The following is a 27243-nucleotide window of genomic DNA, read 5'->3' on the forward strand; positions in this document are numbered from 1 at the left end:
GTCAGATAGACATTTAAAAAGCCAGCTTTTGGGTCAGGCTATATTAAAAACACCTGTGGGTCCAGCTGATATGCACGTTAACCTTTTAAATTTTATTTTTACTTTATTTCTGTTTCTGTAATTGCATTAGCAAGCATTGCCTGCAGTGGACAAACAAAAGAGTAGATTACTATTTACAACTCAACACCATCTGTATGTCTGTTGCAGTGATAATTCTGAAATTACCAAAGCATTTTGTGACCAATGCAGTGGAAACTCACTGTTAATTTACCATATTCAAAGATTACTAAAGGTGAATCACTAAAGACAGACCATTATAATACTGTTCAAAGTTGTTGGCAATGATATGATATGTTCAGCTGAGTATAGCCAAAGATATACATTTATATGACTAAATGAATTTGGCAGCGCTGAGAACACTACAGATTAATCATTAGAAAGCTACAAAATCTTTTAAAGACTTTTGTTAGGAATGATGACATATCTAAAAATATACATCCATATAACTAACAGAAAAATTAAGCTATTACAGTTATTGAGACAAGGCCTTTGTATTTGTTCTATTAATCAAGCAAAAATATGAAATATGCGAGAACAGGTTTTGGTTTGTTTAGCTATTAAAATATTATTAATGAGATGTCAATCATTACATGAAAGAATTGTCATTATAAAAACAATCTAATACCAAATATGAAAATGTTTTAATTTAATATTATATTACATTCATAGTCTTTTTTGTAAACTTCATTTTTTATGAGCTTACCACCCCATATATAAAATTAACAAATATCTTCAATAAAGAGTTAGAGGTGATCTAAAATGATCTATGAAAAGTATTTCCAGAGGAATATAAATTGTAATGATGTGTTATATCACCAATATGGCAGTAATCTGCAGGCACCTTTTAAATAACTTTAGCATTACCACAAAATATCCTTAAATTAATGTGTTTACTGTATTATTTCTGTGAAACTCTCACTACTTTAAAATTAATCAAGATTAATTGTAAAATAACTGAGTAACATTTTTATTGAGGTGGTAAAATGATGGCATTTCTCCTAACTATCACACAGACTTCATTTAAATTTAAAAAGTACATTTTTCTAGTTATATTAACTTTTGAAATAAATAAGACCAAAACCAAACATGAAATACAATAGTAATACATTCAAGGAATCTCTGTGCTAAACATACACAATTACAAGTGGTTTGCTTCTGAGTAGGAAATTAAAAAGAAATACATAATACTGTATGTCTGAATGAATAAACAATAACTATTGTTTTTTTTAATTGTAGTGTAATAATTTAACTTGACACATTTTCTTTGCTTTTTCATTTACATCAACTATAATACAAATATTACATTTTCCAGTGCACTCAGGCAGCAAATATTATTTGGACTACCAAATAATGAAAACAAAGACTATAAACAAAAGTGTTAATTTGCTTTATCTGTGGTAATTCAATTGCATAGTACAAATCAGTTGATGCTTATTAGAAAGGAGTGACCACTTACTGTGCTTAAGAAATACTGTAAATTAAAAACTTGCATTGCTGTGTGCTAAAAAATTCTCAAATTGTCATCAGCACTTTCCAATTAGGTTAAAGTTATTTTTAATTTAGTTATAACTTTTACACCTTTATTATAAAGTTTATTTTACATTTCTCTTTGTTCATTTTTACTGTAGTTTTTTTCAAAACCCGAGTATCTGTATTTAAGCTCAGTTAAATAGACAAAGTCAATGAAGTACCCCTCTTTACCCCTGTGTAAAGCACGTTTTAGGGGGTTTAATGTTTATAAGAATAATTAGCTTTGGCCTTATAATGATAATCATATTTCATGTATTAATAAGTAATAAATGAGTAATTAATAACTAATAACAAAGAGTGTGGAAAAATACTACTGATGTTAAAAAAAATAATACATATTCCTTCAAGGCAAGTGGTAAAATATAAAATATAAAAACCAGTGTTGGATTGTAGCTCTCAAGTTTTAATTTTGAGCAGACTGGAAGCTGAACTGCTTTAATTTTGCCAACATAAATATGGTGAATTTATTAAGCAGAAATGTCTCAAAGACTTAAACAAGATTAACATTGTTTAATTGAATTAATTAAGAAAATGCTGTTTTTCAATGGTATAAACATAAGAAATTATCTTTGCAGTTGTCATTAATATAAAATCAGTGAGAAAATGCTTCCACGGTAAACAAACTAAGAGAAATGTACCATGGGGATCCTGGCACAGGGGTTGAGGCCACAGGTCTGTTGTCTTTTGGATTACTCTTTTCCTCAATAGTCACTTTTATGGTGTCATCCTTGAAGAAAAAAAAACACAAGTTGTGCTGTAAGATAACATTTTAAAAAGATGTGAAACATTATTAACCCAACATACTTAGCTACTGCAAATTAGCAAAAGATTAAAAGTATTTACCTTTTGCTACCTTACATTTTTTACGTTTTACCTTTTAACCTATTTTCTTTTATAACAGTATTTATATAAGTGACAAAATACATAAATTAACAGATAGAGGAAAATTTGTTTAATTTCATTAACCACTGCATGACAGTTAAACTACTGAAACACATTTTCTTGAATTTTAAAAACATAAAATTCTAAAAAAACACTTTTTAGTTCAGCTCAGTTTAGTTTAATTCAGTTCAGTTTTTTTAAATCAATGCCTTTAATCCATCCATCCATTATCCAACCTGCTATATCCTAACTACAGGGTCACAGGAGTCTGTTGGAGCCAATCCCAGCCAACACAGAGCGCAAGGCAGGAAACAAACCCCGGGCAGGGTGCCAGCCCACTGCAGAGCACACACACCCAGTGCACACACTAGGGACAATTTAGGATCACCAATGCACCCAACCTGTATGTCTTTGGACTGTGGGAGGAAACCAGATTACCCGGAGGAAACCCACGCAGATACGGGGAGAACATGCCGACTCCATGCAGGAAGGACGCGGGACGCGAACCTCTTCCTAATTGCGAGGCAGCAGCGCTACCACTGCGCATAATTAACTATTCTAAATTTTGGCATTAAAAGTTTGTCATTAAAAGGACAGAATCTGGAGCAATCTGTCTAGAATTGTGTTTTGTTTTTTCCACAATGTTTGTTAAATTAAGTATAGCAAAGGCTGGACTAATTTAATGGAATCATGGGAGAGTATTTCTGAAGAAGCCAGGGGATTCTTATAACTTTTTGCTTCCTTTGCAGCTTTAAAGTTAGTGACCTGGAAAGAGATCCACCACCCCTGCCTTTTACTGAATACCTTCTTGCCTACTGGAGTTCCTGCCACAGGACCCTTTAATGGATTCTTGGCTAGATGACAATACTGTTACATATGGCTACAAATAATATCAATGCTCATTATAAAGACTATGCAATAGGCAGTGTTGGCAGCTTTCCGATTGTGACTTAGATTTCCTTCTCAGTATTAAATGCATTATCCCCTGGAGCCCCAAATGTGTTCAGTTTTCTTTTGTATTCTTTTACAGGTAATGCACACTTTCATTTGCTGGTGTACAACATTAGTAAAATCACCAGAACAAAGAGCACTGTGCCAGCCCTTGATATCATGGCATCCCTGAGTTCTTAACATATCTTAAAAGATACCCATGGAAATTTTTAAGTTGCTTGCTCTCTTAAACCATTAGACTTACCATTTGGAAGCAATTTGTTTACATCTTAATCAAAAGGATATATCTTGACCTCCTTGCTAATCTTCCATGGCCCCTCTCTCCTTTTATCAATGTTCTCAGTTAACATATATCTGGAGAGATATATACGGCCTAGGAGATACTGCCATTGACTTTTGTATGCAAAGATGCTAAATGCCATGCAGGTTTTTCTTCTCTCTCTTTCTCCTTCTACTCTATGATCACTTTCTACACGGTCAACCTCCATTCACCCTGGGAATTTCTCAACAAGTGATAGAAACAATGATAAAGTAAATTTATCTCAGTACAATGTGGTACTCATTGATTTTGTAGAAGACTGCCATATTACAGTTGAGGATTTTCAGTTTCAATGTGAATGTGTTTCAGAAATCAGTCCAACAAAACAGAAAAGTATCTGAAAAAGCTGCTTGAAAAACAGAACACTTGTTTAGCAATTCTATGAAAACCTAAGCCTGCTGTTGCTGGAAATATTAATTACTCTCAAGAACACTGAACAAATTTGTCTGTTTGGAAGTATTGGCAAAGAACAGCACAGATAGTAGTTGAAAAGAAATATTCCTTTTATATTTAAATAGTTTATTCATCAATTCATACAGTAATTACAATATAGACAGAAGTAGATGTGCAAAGTGAAAATTGCTGCTTGCAATGCCCCACAAACATTCCTTGCTTTGAATGCTTGCCTTTAGCTCACACTATATGCAAAGGAGGACTAATATCTTCTTTTTCTTTAGTATTCCTGGAGAGATCAGTTGAGGGATTGTTAATAGCATAGCTTGAGGTTAATGTTAAATGAACATTTCATAGATACAGTATATCATATCAGAAAGCTGTAAAACATAGACGAGAAAAGCATGTGATGGTCACTGTGGGTGTGTGTTTCACTGATCAGTTTTCTTCTAACAAAAGTAGCTGATCATTCAGGGAAGCATATAGGAGGTGAGTTTAAAGGCAGAACTCAAAAGAACCTCTATGAAGTTAAGGTAAACCCAGAGGAAACACACAGATTAAGGATCATACAGAGATGAAATGCAGTTTCAGGAGGTTTCCATGCACAATATAGTGTGGCTTACATCCATCATAAAGTGAAAGTGTACAGCACTGGTAGTAACTCATTTATTTGTGTTCATAATAATTTTGTTAGCAGAACCTAATGCACATAAATATCAACAAGTAGCATTCAGTTTTCTTTTTAAGTGTTACTTTCCATATATATATAATAGTGAGGAAAAAGTAAGTTATATAAAAATTAAATGCAAATAATCTGATATATGATAGATCTTTGGATCTTGCCATTAAAATAAAAATAATTGACTTTTTAAAAATTATGAATTTTTGAAGAAGTGTTTCTTAAACTGTTTGGGAATGCAGAAACCTACACAAAAATATTTTGATCTGCAGAATCCATATGAAAATTAAAAAAAAACTAAAACAAAACAAAAAGATTAAAATGCAATTTAAAAATTAAGGCGTATGTGAAAAATATCTTAATCAATAAAATATGTATACATAACACAAAAATATGAAATAATAACTGTCTCAAGTTTCATTCATGGTAAAAATAAAGTCTTAATGAGAAGCAGGCACTTGCATGCATCAATATCTGGTTTTAGGTTTGTTAAATGCATCCTTAATGCAGGCATGATATTTAGCCATTTTGGTTGTAGTGACAGTCTAAAATCTACATTCACATAAGCATGTAGAAGCAAAGTGGGCTTGAATCCTAAATACTTCAATACTTAATAGTACATATTGACTTTCTTCTTTTTATCAACAGTTTATCAAGAGGTAAATTGGTCTTCAAATTTTTGAACATGCTATCTGAGGAGAGATCAGTCAACACATGTTCTTCATCAATAAATAAGATTATTCTTCAATTTTTATGAGGAATTAAAATAGACAAAAATTTGAACATGCCCCATCTCCCCCACTGGTGCACAACCTCAATAATCAACCAAGCTCTGTAAAGAAATAAATTAATTAGCTTAAGGCTGTCTGAGCTACTTAGAAAGAAAAATATCACCCACAAACATTCTCAATATTGGAGAAAGTGAAGGATAAACTGAAAAGGGAAAAATAAGAAATTAAGATCAAGGTCAGCAAAACTGGTTGCCTGACACCAGATGGTGACCAGCTTCTCTACCGATTTCCACCTTCCAGTATTGGGGCTAGATGACCTACTGATCATGTTGCAGAGAATTTTAGTAAAAGTAAATTATTGAAGGAAGATTTCCAATCAGTAAAACAGAGAAAGTTGAGAGATTTCCAGTGAAAGGTTAACAGCAATTGTTAATTGTTTTTGCAGCAATTGATCCTAAAGTGAATGACGTCTGGCATCTTATCTTGTAAAACACTTTACATGAGCTATATATATATATATATATATATATATATATATATATATATACATATACACAGGTGCCGGTCATAAAATTAGAATATCATGACAAAGTTGATTTATTTCGGTAATTCCATTCAAAAAGTGAAACTTGTATATTAGATTCATTCATTACACACAGACTGATGTATTTCAAATGTTTATTTCTTTTAATTTTGATGATTATAATTGACAACTAATGAAAGTCCCAAATTCAGTATTGTATATTCATATTGTTCCAGCTGTCTTACCTAATGCTCTCATTCACTCATGTTCTGAGTCTTTTGTGTTCTCAGAAGTTTCACTTTCGGATCTTTCTGACGCTCAGGAAAAAGAAAACTTTATCATGTCCTACTGACCTGTTACCAACATAATTAATGTTAAAATCTTTGAGTTTTATAGGTCCGTGCCTTTTCAATATCATAAAGTGCTCCTTGAGATCTGGTGTGGTTCCATCATATTTTAAACATGCTGTAATTCAACCGTTGTTGAAAAAATCTAATTCTGATCCCTCTATTTTGAGTAATTACAGGCCAATTTCAAAAATGCATTTTATTGACAAAGTTTTGGAAAAGGTGGTTGAACAGCAACTTTGTGCCTCCTCTTTGATTCTTTTCAATCTGGTTTTCGGAGGCGACATTCTACAGAAACAGCTCTTCTAAAAGTTTTTAATGATCTTTTAATTGTTGCTGATGCAGGCAGGTGCTCTGTGCTTGTACTGTTAGATCTTACCGCAGATTTTGATACGGTGGACCATCGGATCTTAATTAATAGATTAGAGCTGTTAGGTGTCTCTGGCTCTGCTTTGGACTGGTTCTCCTCTTATTTGTGAAATAAGAGTTTCTCAGTCAGTGTGGCTGGCTTTTCATCTGACTCTGCTCCTTTGACATGTGGAGTGCCACAGGGATCGGTTCTTGGACCTGTACTCTTCTCTTTATATATTCTTCCCCTATCACAGATTCTTAACTCTTTCAAGGACATCTTGTATCATCTACAAACCGGATTCCAAAAAAGTTGTGACTAAAAACTGAATGCAATGATGTGGAGATGGCAAATGTCAATATTTTATTTGTAATAGAACGTAGATGACAGATCAAACGTTTAATCCGAGTAAATGTATCATTTTAAAGGAAAATATGTTGATTCAAAATTTCACGGTGTCAACAAATCCCAAAAAAGTTGGGACAAGTAGCAATAAGAGGCTGGAAAAAGTAAATTTGAGCATAACGAAGAGCTGGAAGACCAATAAACACTAATTAGGTCAATTGGCAACATGATTGGGTATAAAAAGAGCTTCTCAGAGTGGCAGTGTCTCTCAGAAGCCAAGATGGGTAGAGGATCACCAATTCCCACAATGTTGCGCAGAAAGATAGTGGAGCAATATCAGAAAGGTGTTACCCAGCGAAAAATTGCAAAGACTTTGCATCTATCATCATCAACTGTGCATAACATCAGTCGAAGATTTAGAGAATCTGGAACAATCTCTGTGTGTAAGGGTCAAGGCCGTAAAACCATACTGGATGCCCGTGATCTCCGGGCCCTTAAACGACACTGCACCACAAACAGGAATGCTAATGTAAAAGAAATCACAGAATGGGCTCAGGAATACTTCCAGAAACCATTGTCAGTGAACATAATCCACCGTGCCATCCACCGTTGCCAGCTGTCACTGGGCCAGGGATAATTTAAAATGGAGTGTGGCAAAATGGAAGACTGTTCTGTGGTCAAACCAAGTCACGATTCGAAGTTCTTTTTGGAAATCTGGGACGCCATGTCATCCGGACCAAAGAGGACAAGGACAACCCAAGTTGTTATCAATGCTCAGTTCAGAAGCCTGCATCTCTGATGGTATGGGGTTGCATGAGTGCGTGTGGCATGGGCAGCTTGCATGTCTGGAAAGGCACCATCAATGCAGAAAAATATATTCAGGTTCTAGAACAACATATGCTCCCATCCAGACGTCATCTCTTTCAGGAAAGACCCTGCATTTATTCAACAAGATAATGCCAGACCACATTCTGCATCAATCACAACATCATGGCTGCGTAGGAGAAGGATCCGGGTACTGAAATGGCCAGTCTGCAGTCCAGATCTTTCACCTATAGAGAACATTTGGCGCATCATAAAGAGGAAGGTGCGACAAAGAAGGCCCAAGATGATTGAACAGTTAGAGGCCTGTATTAGACAAGAATGGGAGAGCATTCCTATTTCTAAACTTGAGAAACTGGTCTCCTCGGTCCCCAGACGTCTGTTGAGTGTTGTAAGAAGAAGGGGAGATGCCACACAGTGGTGAAAATGGCCTTGTCCTAACTTTTTTGGGATTTGTTGACACCATGAAATTCTGAATCAACATATTTTTCCCTTAAAATGATACATTTTCTCAGTTTAAACTTTTGTTCTGTGATTTATGTTCTATTCTGAATAAACTATTAGAAGTTGGCACCTCCACATCATTGCATTCAGTTTTTATTCACGATTTGTATAGTGTCCCAACTTTTTTGGAATCCGGTTTGTATATGAGAGTGATAAACAGCTTTATTTTTCATTTAAGCCTAACCAAATTAATACTTTGGTCACTTTGGTTGATTGTCTGTCTCAGGTTAACGACTTGCTCAGTAGTAATTACCTGCAGTTGAATTCAGGAAAAACTGAGGTACTAATTGTTGCTTCTCCTATTCTTCATTCTGAGATCAGTTTAAAATTATCTTCTGTCTCTCTTGTTATTAAGTCGAGTCTACGTAACCTTGGGGTTATTTTTGACCAGTCCCTGACACTTGATGAATATGTAAGGTCAGTAAGCCTCTCATGTTTCTTTCATTTAAGAAATCTTTCAAAACTAAGAAATGTTTCAAAATCAGAATTGGAGATGCTTGTTCATTCTGTTATTTCCTTGATTACTGTAATGCTCTCTTTACAGGTTTGAGCAAGTCCTCTCTCTCACACCTTCAGTTAGTTCAAAATGCAGCTGCTAGGCTCCTAACTTGTGCTAGCCGGAATGATCATATCACTCCCATTCTGTACACACTGCACTGGATCCCAGTGTTTTATAGAATTCATTTTAAAGTTTTGGTACTTACTTTCAGAGCTTTGCATGGACAAGCTCCTGAGTACCTAACCAGCCTGCTGCAATGCCATACAGCTTGCTGGACTCTAAGATCTGGGCAACAGGGACCTCGTTGTCCCACGCACCCGTAGGGATCTTGCCTTTCAGTCTGTGGCACCAAGACTATGGAATAGCCTGCGCTGTAGTCTGCGTGGAGTCGAGTCTGTTGATTCTTTTAAAAAACAACTAAAACATTTATTTTTAAGCAAGCTTTTAATCAGTGCTGAATAGTTCCAGTTTATTTATTTATTGTTTTTATTGGTTTTATTTATGTTTTTGTTCAGCTGTTTGTATTTATTCTGTATTTGCTGTTTAGTGCTCTGTGACCTTTTGTCTGTGAAGGTATATAAATAAACTAATACTACTACCTTACATTTTTGGCAAAGAGATCACAGCTACATTCTCTCCCCTGACAGCAAAACCAAAAATATTGTATATCAAGAGGCCCTCGGATACAAAAGCTATCAATATAAATTATTCTCAATACAAATTACTACATTTTTTTTTATATTTTTGATGCTTTTTAAAGTTTGTCTTGTTTCATTACTACATGGGCGGAGCCATAGGGAACAGCTAGTTGTATGAAAAAGTGCTAAATAAATTAATGTTGTTGTTGTCTGCTGGAAGAGACAAGATATCAAACAGTACAAATATTTGAGGCACTAGAGGTATATTAACAAAAAGAATCAAGGACAGAAAGCTGGAAACAGAAGACCAGAAAGCTTGAACCAGTGGGCAGTTCTAGAACATATGCAAAAATTTACCAGGAAACTTTATTACAAAAAAGACACATTTAAAGTGAGTAAGATGTAAATAATATGCATCAATGAACTGGATATTAGGTCCTTTGTAGAAAATGTAATATTTTGAAAAATCAATTTCCATGAAATAGAGGGGACCAAAGAAAAGATTGTGCTGCAAGATTGAAATTATAGGTAAGAGCCTGGAGGATACCTTCGAAAGAATTGTATACAGGGCAGCCATAGGCTTCATAGTGGGGAAAAAATCAAAGGGATTTATAAGGAGTGTAGTAAGAGAATGGGGAGGATAGTGGTGCACCAGTTACAGTAAGAACTAATCTGAGTCGAAAATAGAGAAAAAGAGAAGAAGAGGGAATGTTATAAATAGACCTCTGCAGTGACTGGAAGAGCTGAGCCCAGTGACATTAGAAATATAACTATCACAATATCTTGACATATTCAAGGTAGGAAAAGGTAGGAGTACCACCAATATGCAGAGCTGAAATGTGGAACATATGGGTCTGTGAGTGCCAAATTAGGCATGGGCTTAAAGGTTTTCTGACCTCAAAGTGTATAAAATAATGGGGCCAAATTTTAAAGCTTACTTTAATTTAATAGTGGAGAAAGGATTAACAGAGAGAGAACAAGGAGCAACTACATTAGATTCAAAATGAAACAAGAGCAGAAGATTGTCTGGAACATTTTGTCAAGTCCAAACAGCAAGTGCCCTGTGATTTAACTCTGAGTATGGTAAACCTTCCTCAGATCTGTTAGAAATTAAAGACTAGATATTAAAGATTTAACATCAGTCCAGTATCTGTTTGGAGGGGAAAGGGGTAACATTGCACTTATATAATTAAAGCCTGGAACCACATTCATTTTAATGACTGCTAATCTGGAATGAAATAATAAAGGGAGAGATGACCAGAATGAAAGAGACTCCTTAAAACCCTTAGGGATTTGATGGTAATCTAATGTCAAGGTGCTCAGTAACTAGGGATAGATATCAATTCCAGGATATGTAAAGGAACAAATCAGAGGGATGAAGAAGGGAAAAACACCTTGGTGAGTGTGGAGTTTGATGGAGAGGAGAGCAGATTCAGACCAGTCTATTTTATAACTGTAAACAGATTGTTCTTTTCTTTTTTTTGAGATTTAATGGATCCAGAACCTCCCTTCCTCCCTCCCAAAAAAACCTTTGGATCAAGACTTTCAGGAGAAGTGTATTCTAATGATTTCCAATGACAGTTTGTAAATAATTGTTGTGATGTAAGATTTTGCATATAACTTGATACATGTTTTGTATGTCTTTATTTGTAATCTAGGCAAAGCAATGTAATTTAGTGTTACTTTGGTGAGAGGCATTCGTGTTTGCTCCCCCGTTTACGACTAATCTTACGACAGGATTTGGGGGATGTGTCTTAAACCAGTTTGATGAGTATTTCTCTGCTAAAGTCTTTCAACACCCACAAGGAAGCCAGGTTAGCTTAACATATGATCTTGGGGGGGTGGGGGTATTGCAGGTGTTAAGATGTACTATTTCGCCCCATTGGCCTGAGATATGGCTGTTTGGAATTGGCTTGTCTCAGAGACCTTTAACACTAGAATTACTGGAGCCTACGAAAAAACTCGTAGATCCGTCCCACCTTAAATCGCTTCTTAAAACCGTTCTCACCTCTCCGTCAGCCTCCTTTGTCCTGTAAATGTAACGATAAAAACAAACTGCAAGCAGCCGGCTATTCCATCCCCCACCAACTCAGAACGTGCACAAACTTCTCCGAGCTCATGCCTCGATTATCTGGGAGTGAAGTGGAGTTTTAGAGTGGAAATAATAGATTGTTATTTGGAACACACGCATTTCATGTGTGTTCCGTTTCTACAGTAATCTGTGTAAACACAATGTTAAAACAGAAACTTTTTCATATTTTAGTAATAAATGTTATAAAATGTAGACATAAACTATAAAATGTGTGAAGCCTGACAGCCAAAGAGAAAATAAACACTTTCATAAAAGGTTCAAGACTTTTTTTACAACAGCTTCCGTGGTGTACTGGTAAGATTACGTCACTTAGAGCATAGCAGACTTGGAGTACTTCAAGAGATGCGAGTTCTATTCCCCGCTGGAGAGAAAATGTATTTATTTTTAATCTTCGCCGTTCTGCCTGCCTGAACTCCCTGTTTATCTATATAGTAATAACAGTAAATTTTTTATTATATAGGAGCTTCCCTGTCTGCCTATCATATAGTGCCGTTCCTTCCTACCTATCTATATATCTATCCCCTTAGCCGTTTTTTATATATCTATTATACAGTGCCTTCCCTGTTTATTTATATATCTGGTGCCTTCTCTGCCTGTTTGTCTGTCTGATTGCATATAGCACTGAACTTACTGCTCTGTACTATTCTGTCCTCTGCATGTCCTGGAGTACAAAAGAAACACCACCATACAGCAACATGTGCGAACTGGCAAGATCGGGGAAAAAACACGCGGTCACTGATTACAAACCGCAAGATGAATGAAAGAGACAATATACACTCACCTAAAGGATTATTAGGAACACCATACTAATACGGTGTTTGTCCGCCTTTCGCCTTCAGAACTGCCTTAATTCTACGTGGCATTGATTCAACAAGGTGCTGAAAGCATTCTTTAGAAATGTTGGCCCATATTGATAGGATAGCATCTTGCAGTTGATGGAGATTTGTGGGATGCACATTAAGGGCACGAAGCTCCCATTCCACCACATCCCAAAGAAGCTCTATTGGGTTGAGATCTGGTGACTGTGGGGGCCATTTTAGTACAGTGAACTCATTGTCATGTTCAAGAAACCAATTTGAAATGATTCGAGCTTTGTGACATGGTGCATTATCCTGCTGGAAGTAGCCATCAGAGGATGGGTACATGGTGGTCATGAAGGGATGGACATGGTCAGAAACAATGCTCAGGTAGCCCGGGGCATTTAAACGATGCCCAATTGACACTAAGGGGCCTAAAGTGTGCCAAGAAAACATCCCTCACACCCTTACACCACCACCACCAGCCTGCACAGTGGTAACAAGGCATGATGGATCCACGTTCTCATTCTGTTTACGCCAAATTCTGACTCTACCATTTGAATGTCTCAACAGAAATCGAGACTCATCAGACCAGGCAACATTTTTCCAGTCTTCAACTGTCCAATTTTGGTGAGCTTGTGCAAATTGTAGCCTCTTTTTCCTATTTGTAGTGGAGATGAGTAGTACCCAGTGGGGTCTTCTGCTGTTGTAGCCCATCCGCCTCAAGGTTGTGCGTGTTGTGGCTTCACAAATGCTTTGCTGCATACCTCGGTTGTAACGAGTGGTTATTTCAGTCAAAGTTGCTCTTCTATCAGCTTGAATCAGTCAGCCCATTCTCCTCTGACCTCTAGCATCAACAAGGCATTTTCGCCCACAGGACTGCCGCATACTGGATGTTTTTCCCTTTTCACACCATTCTTTGTAAACCCTAGAAATGGTTGTGTGTGAAAATCCCAGTAACTGAGCAGACAGTGAAATACTCAGACCGGCCCGTTTGGCACCAACGACCATGCCACGCTCAAAATTGCTTAAAGCACCTTTCTTTCCCATTCTGACATTCAGTTTGGAGTTCAGGAGATTGTCTTGACCAGGACCACACCCCTAAATGCATTGAAGCAACTGCCATGTGATTGGTTGATTAGATAATTGCATTAATGAGAAATTAAACAGGTGTTCCTAATAATCCTTTAGGTGAGTGTATGTAAAAACACTAACATCGCACTAATGCAATATTATTTGAAAATGAACAGCGTCAGATCGGGTTTGAATATGCGCCCAATCTGACGCTGTTCGTTTTCAAATAATATTGCATGTACTGTGCGTTGAAACTGCTGCACTGAATAAACTGACTTCTTCTGTAACAGCGTCAGCGTGTATTCAAACCCGATCTGACGCTGTTCGTTTTCAAATAATATTGCATGTACTGAACTATTTTAAAATAAAAACATACATTTGATTTCAGTCAGTCTGTAAGAGCCAGTGTAAATGCATGATAATTGTAAAGGTTAGCTTTTTTTTTTTAATTCAGTTCTCTCAGTCGCGTTCACGACCCCCCCAACCGATACTGCTTTTTCCACATAAAGACGCGCTATAACTCAAATGTGATTTATTTGGAGACGCGCTATACTCGAATGTTATTTAAATAGGGAAGAAAGTACAATGTCAGGTGCTCATTCAGTGTAATAGGAACCATAGCACAGAGAGCTAAGTACACATGTCGTGAATGTAGGAAGGTTGTGTGGGAATTGTTAATATTTGAATGTGATGATTTTATATAGCACGGATAAGAAATCAGCAGTTCTTAGCATTGCAACACACAAGCTGTCGTATCAACCGCCTACTGTAACTTGCTTTATTTTTTCTTCACTTATAGTCTAGAATAAAAGTGCACTTATTTTGTTATACTTGTACACCAACATATGTTCCTGTGTTTGAGCGACACGGGAATGCTCAAAAAAATAGACGTGTAATGCCACGAAAAGTGCACGCAGGCACTTCAGTTCGCAAGCATTGGTACGAGAATGCAGTCAAAAGTACGCTGCAGAGCTACAGCGCATCTTTATGTGAAAACAGCATTCCCAGTTGGTGGTGTAGGGAAGGATCCTGAACACGACTGAGAGAATGAAAAGTGAATAAAAAAAAAAAACTAACCTTTACAAGTATCATAAATTACACCGACTGTTACACACTGAAATCAAATGTATGTTTTTATTCTAAAATAATTAATCAGTCAAGGCATGAGCTGGGAGAAGTTTGTGCACGTTCTAAGTCGTTGGGGGGATGGAATAGCCGGCTACTTGCAGCTTTTCTTTTATCAGTACATTTAGATTAACAAAAGACGCTGGCAGAGAGGTGAGAACGGTTTTAAGATGCGATTTAAGGTGGGACGGACCTACGAGTTTTTTCGTAGGCTCTGGTAATTCTAGTGTTAAGTACCATGATGTCCTATTGGCTGTAGGGGTTGGACAGAAAACCTATAAATTTGCTTGCTCAACCACATTCTCTCTCTCTTGCTAACCTGTGATGAAGTAGAAGTATCTTTCTCTTATTAACAACTGATAAAGACCATCATACCATGAACTGATGAAGACAACACAATGAAGAGCACAGTGTCAGCGATATTGAACAGACATGTGGCTGAAAGCTGAGCACCAATGATGCCTTAACTAGAGACATTTTACGTAGCTACAAGTCTGTGTGCCACCTGAGCTACACATCACCATTTTATCAGGTTGTATGGTTGCCAATATTTAAATGTACTTTGCATATTGTTATTATTTATGAATATTATCAGTAATACATTATTTTATGCGTAACTTAACTCCTGCTTGTCTTTTTACTACATCTAACTGCATGAGGGTATAGGAATAGAAGGGACAGTGGTGATAAGTTATAAGTTATACCTTATAAACATTGGTAAATCTGTGGGATTAGGCATTCTAAGGCTACATATTAATAATACAATAGGGGAAAGCAGAGCAATATATATATATTATTCTACCAAGATAAAACAATAATGTATGACAAAAGATTTTAGTTGGTTACTATTGGTCAATTAAGGTTTTACAGTATCAGAGACGTGGTTTGCAATTCTTTGAAACCATAGCTTAATTTTCTTCTTTGTGACTATTTCATCAAAGTTTTATGTGTTATCTCAAGTGAGAAGTTAGACTTGTTCGAAAGGTGAAGTATGTCTGCAAGGTAACCCTACTTCATATACCTTTCTGTATCTTTGAATTGTACAAGGTCACTGTTTTTGTTTGATACAAATATTTTTTTCTGCTTTCAAAAACCAGTAAATTTCCACGTGTAAATGAAAAAAAAAACATAAAGCTGATAACTCATATTGGTAAAAAGAAAAAAAAAAACTACAGCAATAGTACAGTTTTTCTCAATTGCTTTAACACTAGAATTACCAGAGCCTACGAAAAAACTCGTAATTCCGTCCCACCTTAAATTGCTTCTTAAATCTCTTCACACCTCTCCACCAGCGCCCTTTGTCTTCTAAATGTGCTGATAAAGAGAAGCTAGGAGCAGCAGGCTATTCCATCCCCCCACCAATTTAGAACGTGCACGAACTTCTCCCAGCTCATGCCTTGATTGAGTATCTGGGAGTGAAGTGGAGTTTGAGTGGAAATAATAGATTGTTATTTGGAACACACGTATTTCATGTCTGTTCCGTTTCTACAGTAATCTGTGTCAACACATTGTTAAAACAGAAACGTTTTTTATATTCTAGTAGTAGATGACAAAATGTAGGCATAAACTATATAATGTATGAAGCCTGAAGTCCAAATAGCAAAGAAACATTTTCACAAGAATAACACAATTGCGCTTTTATTCAAAAGTATAACTGCAGAAAAATAAGCCGCCTTAACATGCGACATTGACAGCACTTTATTGTAACTGCCTCCGTGGTTCAATAGAATCACTTCCCGCTTGGGAATCAAAAGGTCACGAGTTCAATCCTGCGCCACTCCGTTTTGAGAATAAAAGCATACATTTGATTTCAGTCTGTAACAGCCGGTGCAATTTATGATCCTTGTAAAGGTTAGCTTTTTTTTTTTAAATTCACTTTTCATTCTCTCAGTCGCGTTCAGAATCAATCCATACAACCCCATCTGACACGGCTGTTTTCACTAAAGACGCGCTATACCTCTGTCTGCAGTGTACCACGATGCATACTAACGCATGCTGGTGAAGCTGCCTTCTTCGTATCTCACCGTCACTTGCTTTTCTTTTTATTCAGTTTTATTGAGTGTTCCTGCCAGTCCCCGCATGTTGCTGTATGCTGTTTCTTTTGTACTCCAGGACATGCAGAGGAAAGAATGGTAAAGAGCAGTAACTTCGGCGCTATATGCAATCATCAGACACTCCCCATCTGCCCGTGTCGTTCAAACACAGGAACATATATTGGTGTAAAAGTATAACAAAAGTGCACTTTTATTCAAGTGCACTTTTTCCATCGCCTTTTCCTGTAAGAAGCAATGTACAGTACACACTTCTCTCTATGCTGTGGTTTCTATTACACACCTGAAAGAAAGAGACAATACATGTGAAAATATCCAGCATACAGCAACATGCGGGGACTGGCAGGAACACTCAATAAAACTGAATAAAAAGAAAATCAAGTGGCGGTGAGATACGAAGAAGGCAGCTTCGCCAGCGTTTGTGTGTCAGAACCCGGTTGGTGGATGGGGGGGTGGGTTTGGGGGTGTGGGGGGTGGCGTTAGTATGCATCGTGGTACACTGCAGAGGTATAGCGCGTCTTTAGTGGAAACAGCCGTGTCAGATGGGGTTGTATGGATTGATTCTGAACGCGACTGAGAGAATGAAAAGTGAATTAAAAAAAAAAAAAGCTAACCTTTACAAGGATCATAAATTGCACCGGCTGTTACAGACTGAAATCAAATGTATGCTTTTATTCTCAAAACGGAGTGGCGCAGGATTGAACTCATGACCTTTTGATTCCCAAGCGGGAAGTGATTCTATTGAACCACGGAGGCAGTTGAAATAAAGTGCTGTCAATGTCGCATGTTAAGGAGGCTTATTTTTCTGCAGTTATACTTTTGAATAAAAGCGCAATTGTGTTATTCTTGTGAAAATGTTTCTTTGCTATTTGGACTTCAGGCTTCATACATTATATAGTTTATGCCTACAGTTTGTCATCTACTACTAGAATATAAAAAACGTTTCTGTTTTAACAATGTGTTGACACAGATTACTGTAGAAATGGAACAGACATGAAATGCTTGTGTTCCAAATAACAATCTATTATTTCCACTCTCAAACTCCACTTCACTCCCAGATACTCAATCAAGGCATGAGCTGAGAGAAATTCGTGCACGTTCTAAATTGGTGGGGGGATGGAATAGCTGGCTGCTCCAAGCTTCTCTTTATCAGCACATTTAGAAGACAAAGGACGCTGGCGGAGAGATGTGAAGAGATTTAAGAAGCAGTTTAAGGTGGGACGGAATTACGAGTTTTTTCGTAGGCTCTGGTAATTCTAGTGTTAAAGGGCTGGAAGGGAAATGACGTCATCTGTGCCGGAACTGGCAGTGGTGTCCTCGTACCCGGAAGTGACGTCATCCTTGGGGCCGGCAACAGGTGGGATTTCCCAGAAAAGGTCTGCAAGAAACTGAGAGGGATAGTCAGTACACTCTGCCACCCCCTGGCCTGGTGTAGAATTACTAGTGTTTAGGCCCTTCAGCTGATTCCCATGCGCACGTGTGTGACAACACACTTTAAATATGTAACTGTATTTATTTTAATTATTATTTTTTACTACTATTACACAAGTACTCATATGAGAGGGACCGAAAAATAACGAGAATTACAAAAAAAAAATGTTTATTTCTCTGAAAATTTCAAAAACATAATCAGCTTTAAAATACTCTCCCTGAGACACCGTACAGTACACTTATTCCACCACATTTACATAGTTTAAAATTGTTCTGAAACTCTTGCAAAGTGATAGCCTTCAGTGCCTCCGTCGTTTGCTTGTTGACCTCCTCAACATTCTGAAAACGCTTTTCTTTAAGGTCCCTCTTCATTCTTGGTAATAAGAAAAAAATTGCAGGGTGCAAGGTCCATTATGGAAAGAAACCGGTGTCATCCTGTTTTTTGTGAGAAACTGCCACACACTCAATGCTGCATGGGCAGGAGCATTGTCATGAAGCAGAAGCCACTTGCCTGATCGATATAATTCAGGTCGCTTTCTCTGCACTAAATCACGCAATCGCTTGAGGACTTCAAGGTAAAAACCCTTGCCTGGCTCAAAGTTTCTTCTTTGAAAGCCTCTTAAAGCACTGTGGCAGTTTCTGCTGTTGTTTTCCCAAAAAGGAAACAGAACTGGATGCAAACACGTTATTCGTTCAAGTCTGCCATCACAAAATCACCAAAGACGGTAACAGAGGATCAAGAAAAAAAAATACACTGACCTTACAGACCTTTCCCCAAGGATGCTGCTTGGCCAAATGATGCAGAGGGCAGACTAGTACTTCCTCCAGAAAAAAATTCTCATTATTTTTGCCCCACCCCCCATGTATAACCACATTACTGCGACTGGTAACATACATATTACTAACATTTTTACAAGGAACTTTTAATTTATTTAAAATGTTTCAGTGTCTGGTTTACTGTATTATCAATACTGGGAAAGTACATAAAGCTAAAATAATTCCAAGAAATCTATATGTCAATTTATATAGAGCTATATTTTATAGATTTACTAGCAAAATACCCGTGCTTCGCAGTGGAGAAGTAGTGTGTTAAAGAAGTTATGAAAAAGAAAAGGAAACATTTTAAAAACAACGTAACATGATTGTCAATGTAATTGTTTTGTCACTGTTATGAGTGTTGCTGTCATATATATATACGAGGTGTGGCAGAAAAGTAATGAGACTGGCAAAACTGCAAGCGATCTGGCAACGCTGCGCTGTTGTCCTTGATAGAGCACGTGTATCAGTACCCTCCCATAGCTCAGTGCAAGTTTCAACTCCTTCCGTTAACTACGTGATTTTTGTGACTGCTATTAGCGAAGTTTGTTTTTGGTTGTGCGTCACAAAAGGGGAATCGTCCACAAAAAATTTGTTCCTCCAGGACAAACTGTCAACCAAATTTTTTATAAAGACGTCTTTGAAAGGCTCAGAAAAAGGGTCATTCGCGTGAGACCAGACATTGCAGACAAATGGATGCTCTATCATGACAACGCCCCATGTCACACTGCTCTCTCCATAACAGAATTTTTGACCTCAAAAGGCATTCCTGTGGTTCCCCAGCCCCCTTATTCACACTCCTTTTTCCTAAACTGAAAAATGTCCTCAAAGGACATCATTTCGGGACTTTAGAAAACATCCAAAAGAGTGTAACGGACATGCTGAAGACCATACCGGTTAAAGAGTTCCAGCGCTGCTACCAACAGTGGGAACAACGTCTCCATCGGTGTGTAGCTGCCCAAGGGAACTACTTTGAAGGGGATAACATTGATGTTTGAAAAAAAAAATTTTGGTAAATAAAAAAATCAGTCTCATTACTTTTCTGCCACACCTCGTATATACACACACACACACACACACATAAACATATATACATATCTGCATATACACATATATACATATATATATATATATACACATCTACATATATATACATATATATACACATATCAACATATGGTTGTCAGTTCAGCACTCCGGTTGTAATATGACCAAGCTGTGCACTGAGCTTACTTTTGAGAATGCAACGTATAGTTGTCCAGGAGAAAAGCAATATTGCTTCAAATCAATGGCAACCTTTTGTAGGGTCTGTCCCTGAGACTTAGTAATTGTCATCGCGCAGCAGAGCCTTACTGGAAATTTGAGGCATTTGAATTGAAATGGGAGATCAGAGGCTTTAACGGTAATGCGAGGCATACATTGAGTGTGGCGCTCTGCTTTTTTTTTGTAGCCGCCTTCACACAGCTTCTCCGCTGCTTTATAAACGAACGGCATATAAGGCCGTCATTTCTCCTTGCTTCGCGGTTCTGTACTGTTTTATTGTTCGTTTATTACGATTGTTATAGTTATTGTGTAGCTATTTGAGACTTACTTTACTGTTCAGGTACCCATTTCCTTTATTTAATCCGTGGCTTGTACGCTATTTTTTGTTCTTTTATTACGATTATAGATATTTATTGATTCCCTTCTTTAGCTGACTGCCTGCTCATACGGGTGCCGGTCATAAAATTAGAATATCATGACAAAGTTGATTTATTTCAGTAATTCCATTCAAAAAGTGAAACTTGTATATTAGATTCATTCATTACACACAGACTGATGTATTTCAAATATTTATTTCTTTTAATTTTGATGATTATAACTGACAACTAATAAAAGTCCCAAATTCAGTATCTCGGAAAATTAGCATATTGTGAAAAGGTTCAATATTGAAGACCTCTGGTGCCAAACTCTAATCAGCTAATTAACTCAAAACACCTGTAAAAGCCTTTAAATGGTCTCTTAGTCTTATTATGACAGTTGTCCAAAAGATGACCATTGACACATTGGCAGAAGGAGGGCAAGACACAAAAGGTCATTGCTAAAGAGGCTGGCTGTTCACAGAGCTCTGTGTCCAAGCACATTAATACAGAGGTGAAGGGAAGGACAAGATGTGGTAGAAAAAAGTGTACAAGCAATAGGGATAACCACACTCTGGAGAGGATTGTGAAACAAAACCCATTCAAAACTGTGGGGGAGATTCACAAAGAGTGGACTGCAGCTGGAGTCAGTGCTTCATGGGTTTCAGCTGTCGCATTCCTTGTGTCAAGCCACTCTTGAACAAGAGACAGCGTCAGAAGCGTCTTGACTGGACTGCTGCTGAGTGGTCCAAAGTTATGTTCTCTGATGAAAGTAAATTTTGCAATTCCTTTGGAAATCAAGGTCCCGGAGTCTGGAGGAAGAGAGGAGAGGCACAGAATCAACGTTGCTTGAGGTCCAGTGTAAAATTTCCACAATCAGTGATGGTTTAGGCCTTGTTCACACGGGCGTTAAAATCGAGCGTTTTTTTTGCGTTCGTAGCGTCCGGTGACCGCGGATCAAGCGCCGATTGTTTTCTACACGTAGGAGTCAATGAGAGTGTTCACACGGGCTTTGGTGACGTGCATTTGTCCGGCATCAAAAATACGTTGCATGCAGCTTTTTCTTGGCGTTCAAAACCCAACGAACGCAAGGAAACCGCTTCTAGTTCGTTTTCTGCGCGTTTATTTTACGCTGGGGGTTGGGGGGATTTCAGTGCATAACACCGGTGTAAGCGCACACTCGACTACTGTTTCCTTACCTCAAAGTGACAAGTAGTCTCTCTTCGGGGCTAACACCAAGTCGCATATTGGTTGATCGGCGTGCAATGTGGCATTGCACCAGCTGCAGCAGACAATCAAAAGTGGAAACCGACATCCGACAGTAATTAAAAAACTTGCGCGGAAATTTTCGCATTTCTTCATAAAGCACAAAAAAACTTCCTTTAACCCGACGTTGTGCAGTCAGAGGATGAACCCAGTAGCGGCGATTTTTCTCTCCCTACGCCGCCGTATTACGAGTATTTTTAAAACAAGAAGATTAATATCTAACATAGCAAAATGGTCCATATTGAAAGGAGGCACCTCAAATAAAACGACAAGGGCTTTCATATCCAGTTCCCGACACTGCCTCCACAGGTTAACACACAAACTACAATTTGGGCTGCAGGCTGGCGTTAGACAGAGACAAACGAACGCCGGTGTAGAAGTCAATCGATCACCACCACAAAATGCAACATAAACGTCTAGGATGTTCAGAGCAAGTTCGTTTATCCAAAAACTTAACGCTCGTGTGAACAAGGCCTTAGGGTGCCATGTCATCAGCTGGTGTTGGTCCATTGTGTTTTCTGAGGTCCAAGGTCAACACAGCAGTCTACCAGGAAGTTTTAGAGCACTTCATGTTTCCTGCTGCTGACGAACTTTATGGAGATGCAGATTTCATTTTCCAACTGCATACAGTGCCAAAGCTACCAGTACTGTACCTGGTTTAAGGACCATGGTATCCCTGTTCTTGATTGGCCAGCAAACTCGCCTGACCTTAACCCCATAGAAAATCTATGGGGTATTGTGAAGAGGAAGATACAATACGCCAGACCCAGCAATTCAGAAGAGCTGAAGGCCACTATCAGAGCAAAGTGGGCTCTCATAACACCTGAGCAGTGCCACAAACTGATCGACTCCATGCCACGCCGCATTGCTGCAGTAATCCAGGCCAAAGAAGCCCCAACTAAATATTGGGTGCTGTATATGCTCATGCTTTTCATGTTCATACCTTTCAGTTGGCCAACATTTCTAAAAATCCTTTTTTTGCATTGGTCTTAATTGATATTCTAATTTTCCGAGATACTGAATTTGGGACTTTCATTAGTTGTCAGTTATAATCATCAAAATTAAAAGAAATAAACATTTGAAATACATCAGTCTGTGTGTAATGAATGAATCTAATATACAAGTTTCACTTTTTGACTGGAATTACTGAAATAAATCAACTTTGTCATTATATTCTAATTTTATGACCGGCACCTGTATTTTGTGAAGCAGCTTTTACACAGCTTCTCCGCTGTTTTATAAACGAATGATATATAAGGCAATCTTTTTTCCTTGCTTCGTCAAGGAAGCTGCCTTTTTATTTAATCCAAGGGTTCTTCGCTGTTTTATTGTTCGTTTATCACGATTGTTATAGTTCTCTTTATATAGCACGTTGTCAGTTCAGCTCTCCGGTTGTAATATGACGAAGCTGCGCGAGCTCACTCTTGAGAATGCAACGTATAGTTGTCCAGGAGAAAAGCAATCTTGCCTGAAATCAATGGCAACCTTTTGTAGGGTCTGTCCCTGAGACTTATTACTTGTCATCGCGAAGCAGAGCCTTACTGGAAATTGGAGGCATTTGAATTGAAATGGGAGATCAGAGGGCATAACGGGGATGCGAGGAATACATTGAGTTTGGAGAAACTCTAGAGACAGCGTGTGTATTAACTTGTGGATTTTTCTGTGAGTATTTGGTGGCAGCATGACGAAGTTGCTTCCACAAGACCGCGTTAGCTGTGGAGCTCAGCTCGGAGCATATTCTTTTCCTACCTTGTCAATTGTGTAATGCATTTTTTGAACAGGTTTGATGCATGGAAGTGATCACTCGTATTGCGTTCAGTCAGTTCACGTGAGCTGCTCTCTTGTGTGATGTTGCAATGTCCACGGCTTTATTTAATATTAGCTAAGACCCGGCACTTAAAAGTTTCTCGCGACAGCAATTTTAACTCTGTTACAAAGTGATCCAAAATCTCGTTTATACCTCGTGTCTTCTCATTAAACTTGTATCTCACGAATAAAGTATTCGACGAAGACATGACAAACGGCAGTGGGAGTGTGTCTATAAACTTAATTTAAACTTACGGTTTACACCGTGCTTTGTTTCCACAGTAGCTGCACTTATGAATAAGCTTGAATGCGTTTTTCTTCAGCGCTCTTCCTTGTTTTCTACGTACTGCGTTTACAGTCAGTTCACGTGATTACGTGGGAGGCGTAATGATGTGACACGCAACTCCGCCCCCACGGCCATCAAGCTGAAGTCCATTACAGTATATGGAGAAAAATAGGTTTCAGTTATGACCATTACACGTAGAATTTCGAAATGAAACCTGCCCAACTTTTGTAAGTAAGCTGTAAGGAATGAGCCTGCCATATTTCAGTCTTCTACCTACACGGGAAGTTGGAGAATTAGTGATGAGTGAGTGAGTCAGTCAGTCAGTCAGTCAGTGAGGGCTTTGCCTTTTATTAGTATAGATTTACAGATTTGACACTGTTATCTTAAACCATGTTATTTAAGAAATCATATTTCAACCCGGTTGATTCATTTTCTCTTCTAACAGAAGTTGCAAATTACTATGAATGAAGTAATCAGTTCAGGGGCCTCATGCATAATGGCGTGCGTTGAATTCACACTATAACATAATGTAAGCACAAAACCCGAAATGTGCTTACGCACAGAAAAATCCAGATGCAGGAATCTGTGTGTACTCCAACTTCCACGGTCTTCTGCTCCATAAATCCCGGTCAGCGTGACAAGTAACGCTCCTTCTGTCCCGCCCCCAACTCCTCCCAGAATTACGCCTCTATGAATATGCAAATCAATATAAATCACCCTTAAGCTCAGCCTTCTGTGAAAAGACAATGGGAAAAGCATGTGGGAAAATATAAGAATGTCAGCGAATACCAAGTGGAGGCAAAGGAAAAGCATACTATTTGTTGATTTAAACAGTGGAATGAACAACAAAAAGAAGTTGATAGAGTGATATAGCGTGTCGGAGAAACTCGTAAGCTTAAGTTCACAAAGTTGCACAGTGCCAAAATAAAAAAGAAGCCACATATCAAAGTTGCAGTGAAAATGAGAGTTGTAGCCCACCGTCTGAGCTTATAAGGGTACAGACAAAAAAAATAGGCATACAGTGGGAAAAAAGCACGAAATGTCAACTTTAATCTTGAAATTTCCACTTTAATCACGTAGTTTATTTTGTAATTAAAGTAGAACATCATAAACTTCATCTTAAAATCATTTAATATACTAGTTTTTCAAATCCCATCGTAACTAAAGTAGCATGTTAAATGCTTTGTTTTGTATTTGATCTTCAATGTGCTCTGTGTGTGTGAACCACTATATGCTTCCGTTCTTTCTCTTCCTCTGACAGGACACAGAATCCATTAAATTCGTGATATTACAGCTCTCTGAATAATTAAAATACTGAGATGTATATGTGGTATCATTTTCATGATGATTGGAATGAAAGCATGTTATTAAACATTGGAACACGATGGCGCAGTGATTGTTCATGTCTTACACAATATGCTGTTGCGCCATGCGCAACCTTCGATTAGATAATTTATTGTAACAGTACTGTTTCTTTCAAACATACTAACCTTCAATTTCTGTCATTACTTTTCTTTCCCCAAATACCCAATCGCCACACAATCAGCTCTGTAATAGACGTTAAGCCATCTGTAAGATTACAACGACGATTCCTGTATGTCTGTAGTAGTAGGGTGTTGTACAGTGTTAGCCATTATGAATGTAGAGAAAAGCCAAGCAAAATGACACCTTTTATTGGCTAACTAAAAAGATTACCTTGCCTGAAGAAGGGGCCTGATTTGCATCGAAAGCTTGCATATTGTAATCTTTTTAGTTAGCCAATAAAAGGTGTCATTAACTTCTTTTCTCTACAACACATTCTTCAAAACTTTTAAGGAACATTGAAATATCTTTATAGTATGTGTTTAATTATTCTAGTCATCTATCCTTCCAGTGTCGTGCCAGTCTCAGCAAATATACAGCAAGGCAGGAATAATCGTGAACTAGCTAGCATTGTGGCACCGTGTCCTCACATGTTTAATTATTAACAATACAGATTATTTAAATGAAGTTAAAGTTTTATCTGTATAATATAATCAACATATTTTGCTGCATTTCATCTTACAAATGATACTGTCATCATACGTAAATATGCGCTTTATAAAGTGGCGCAGGTTGAGCAATATTATAACTGTAGTGCAAGTTTACAGTGGGGTAATTGTACTTATAAGTACAAACAGTTCTACAAGGAGCAATTGATTGAGTGTGTTTATAGTTCTTAGGATGAAACTGTTTCTGAACCGCGAGGTCCGTACAGGAAAGGCTTTGAAAGCGTTTTGCCGTGGCTAAGGCAGCGTGGGCTTAATGCTGTATACCGATAATTCTCTTTCTGATCAGCTGCTGCTGTGATTCCCCACTCAGATACAGTGATATAAATACTCCGAGTGGTGCAGTGAGAGTAATATGGAAAAAGATGATCCGCTGTGGCAACCCTTAAAGGGAGCAGCTGAAAGAAGAAAAGAAGGTGCAGTGAGAGTAACAACGCTAAAGCAGTTATGGTATTTGGAATACTATTATATATACTGGACTATTATATTGTTACAAGTTAATTACAATCAGATGCATTACACTAATCAACAGTATGCAGTTAGTTTCAGTGTATTTATAAAGCCGCATCAGGAAAATAAAGAGTAACCACACAGGAACAGTAGCACTGCTTTGGCGCTGGGTGCCGCCAGTCTGAAAACCGGCGGAGAACTTGCGTACAACAGGGTATGAGGTACCGTGGAAAAGGGTGTGGCTTTACGTCAAGTGTAAGTTTTATACAATGCGATTTGAGCGTGGAAATGTTCTTACACAACATTTCTGTGCATACACACCGTTTATGCATGAGGCCCCACATCTTCTGAATTTGTCAGCATGGTAAACTCTGATCATGCTTCTCTTATCACAGTACTCATAATAACATTTCCAGCTATGCAAATGGTAATGGATTCCGCTCTTGCTTATAAATAGTTATTTGCTTATAAATAGTTATTTTACTAAAGAGATATCTTTACAGATTGATGTTTATTATCACAACCAATTCCACTCTAGAGATTTCAGCTACACCTTTTTGGGAAACTCTTATATCTTATATGTACTTTGTAGTGATGCTAAAAGAAAAATTTTCAATCTTGCATTTTCATGCTGATTTGTAGAAAGAAGTAAATGACATAACAGAAGTTAATTGTGACCAGTGCTGTTCAATGATGAACAATGTGAAAAATTAAACAAAAAATTGAAGACAAGACTATTTAATATAGAATGACGGGAGAGGCAGGTCTACAAGGAAAGAGTTTAGCACATTTTAACATAGTTCACTTCTCAAAGCGGACTCCTCGGGTTCG

The 27243-nt window shown here is 37.7% G+C and overlaps 1 protein-coding gene across 2 annotated transcripts in view; it reads right to left on the reverse strand.

Moving 5' to 3' along the window:
* LOC120539918 (transcription elongation regulator 1-like protein) overlaps positions 1-27243 on the reverse strand; it is a 742345-nt gene that overhangs the window by 112086 nt on the left and 603016 nt on the right. For both annotated transcript variants that reach the window (XM_039770261.1, XM_039770271.1), the window contains exon 8: positions 2229-2317. In XM_039770261.1, the coding sequence (XP_039626195.1) occupies positions 2229-2317 (89 nt within the window). The remainder of the gene's footprint in view (positions 1-2228; positions 2318-27243) is intronic.

Source organism: Polypterus senegalus, chromosome 1 (assembly GCF_016835505.1).
Source record: "Polypterus senegalus isolate Bchr_013 chromosome 1, ASM1683550v1, whole genome shotgun sequence".
Classification (NCBI taxonomy): Eukaryota; Metazoa; Chordata; class Cladistia; order Polypteriformes; family Polypteridae; genus Polypterus; species Polypterus senegalus.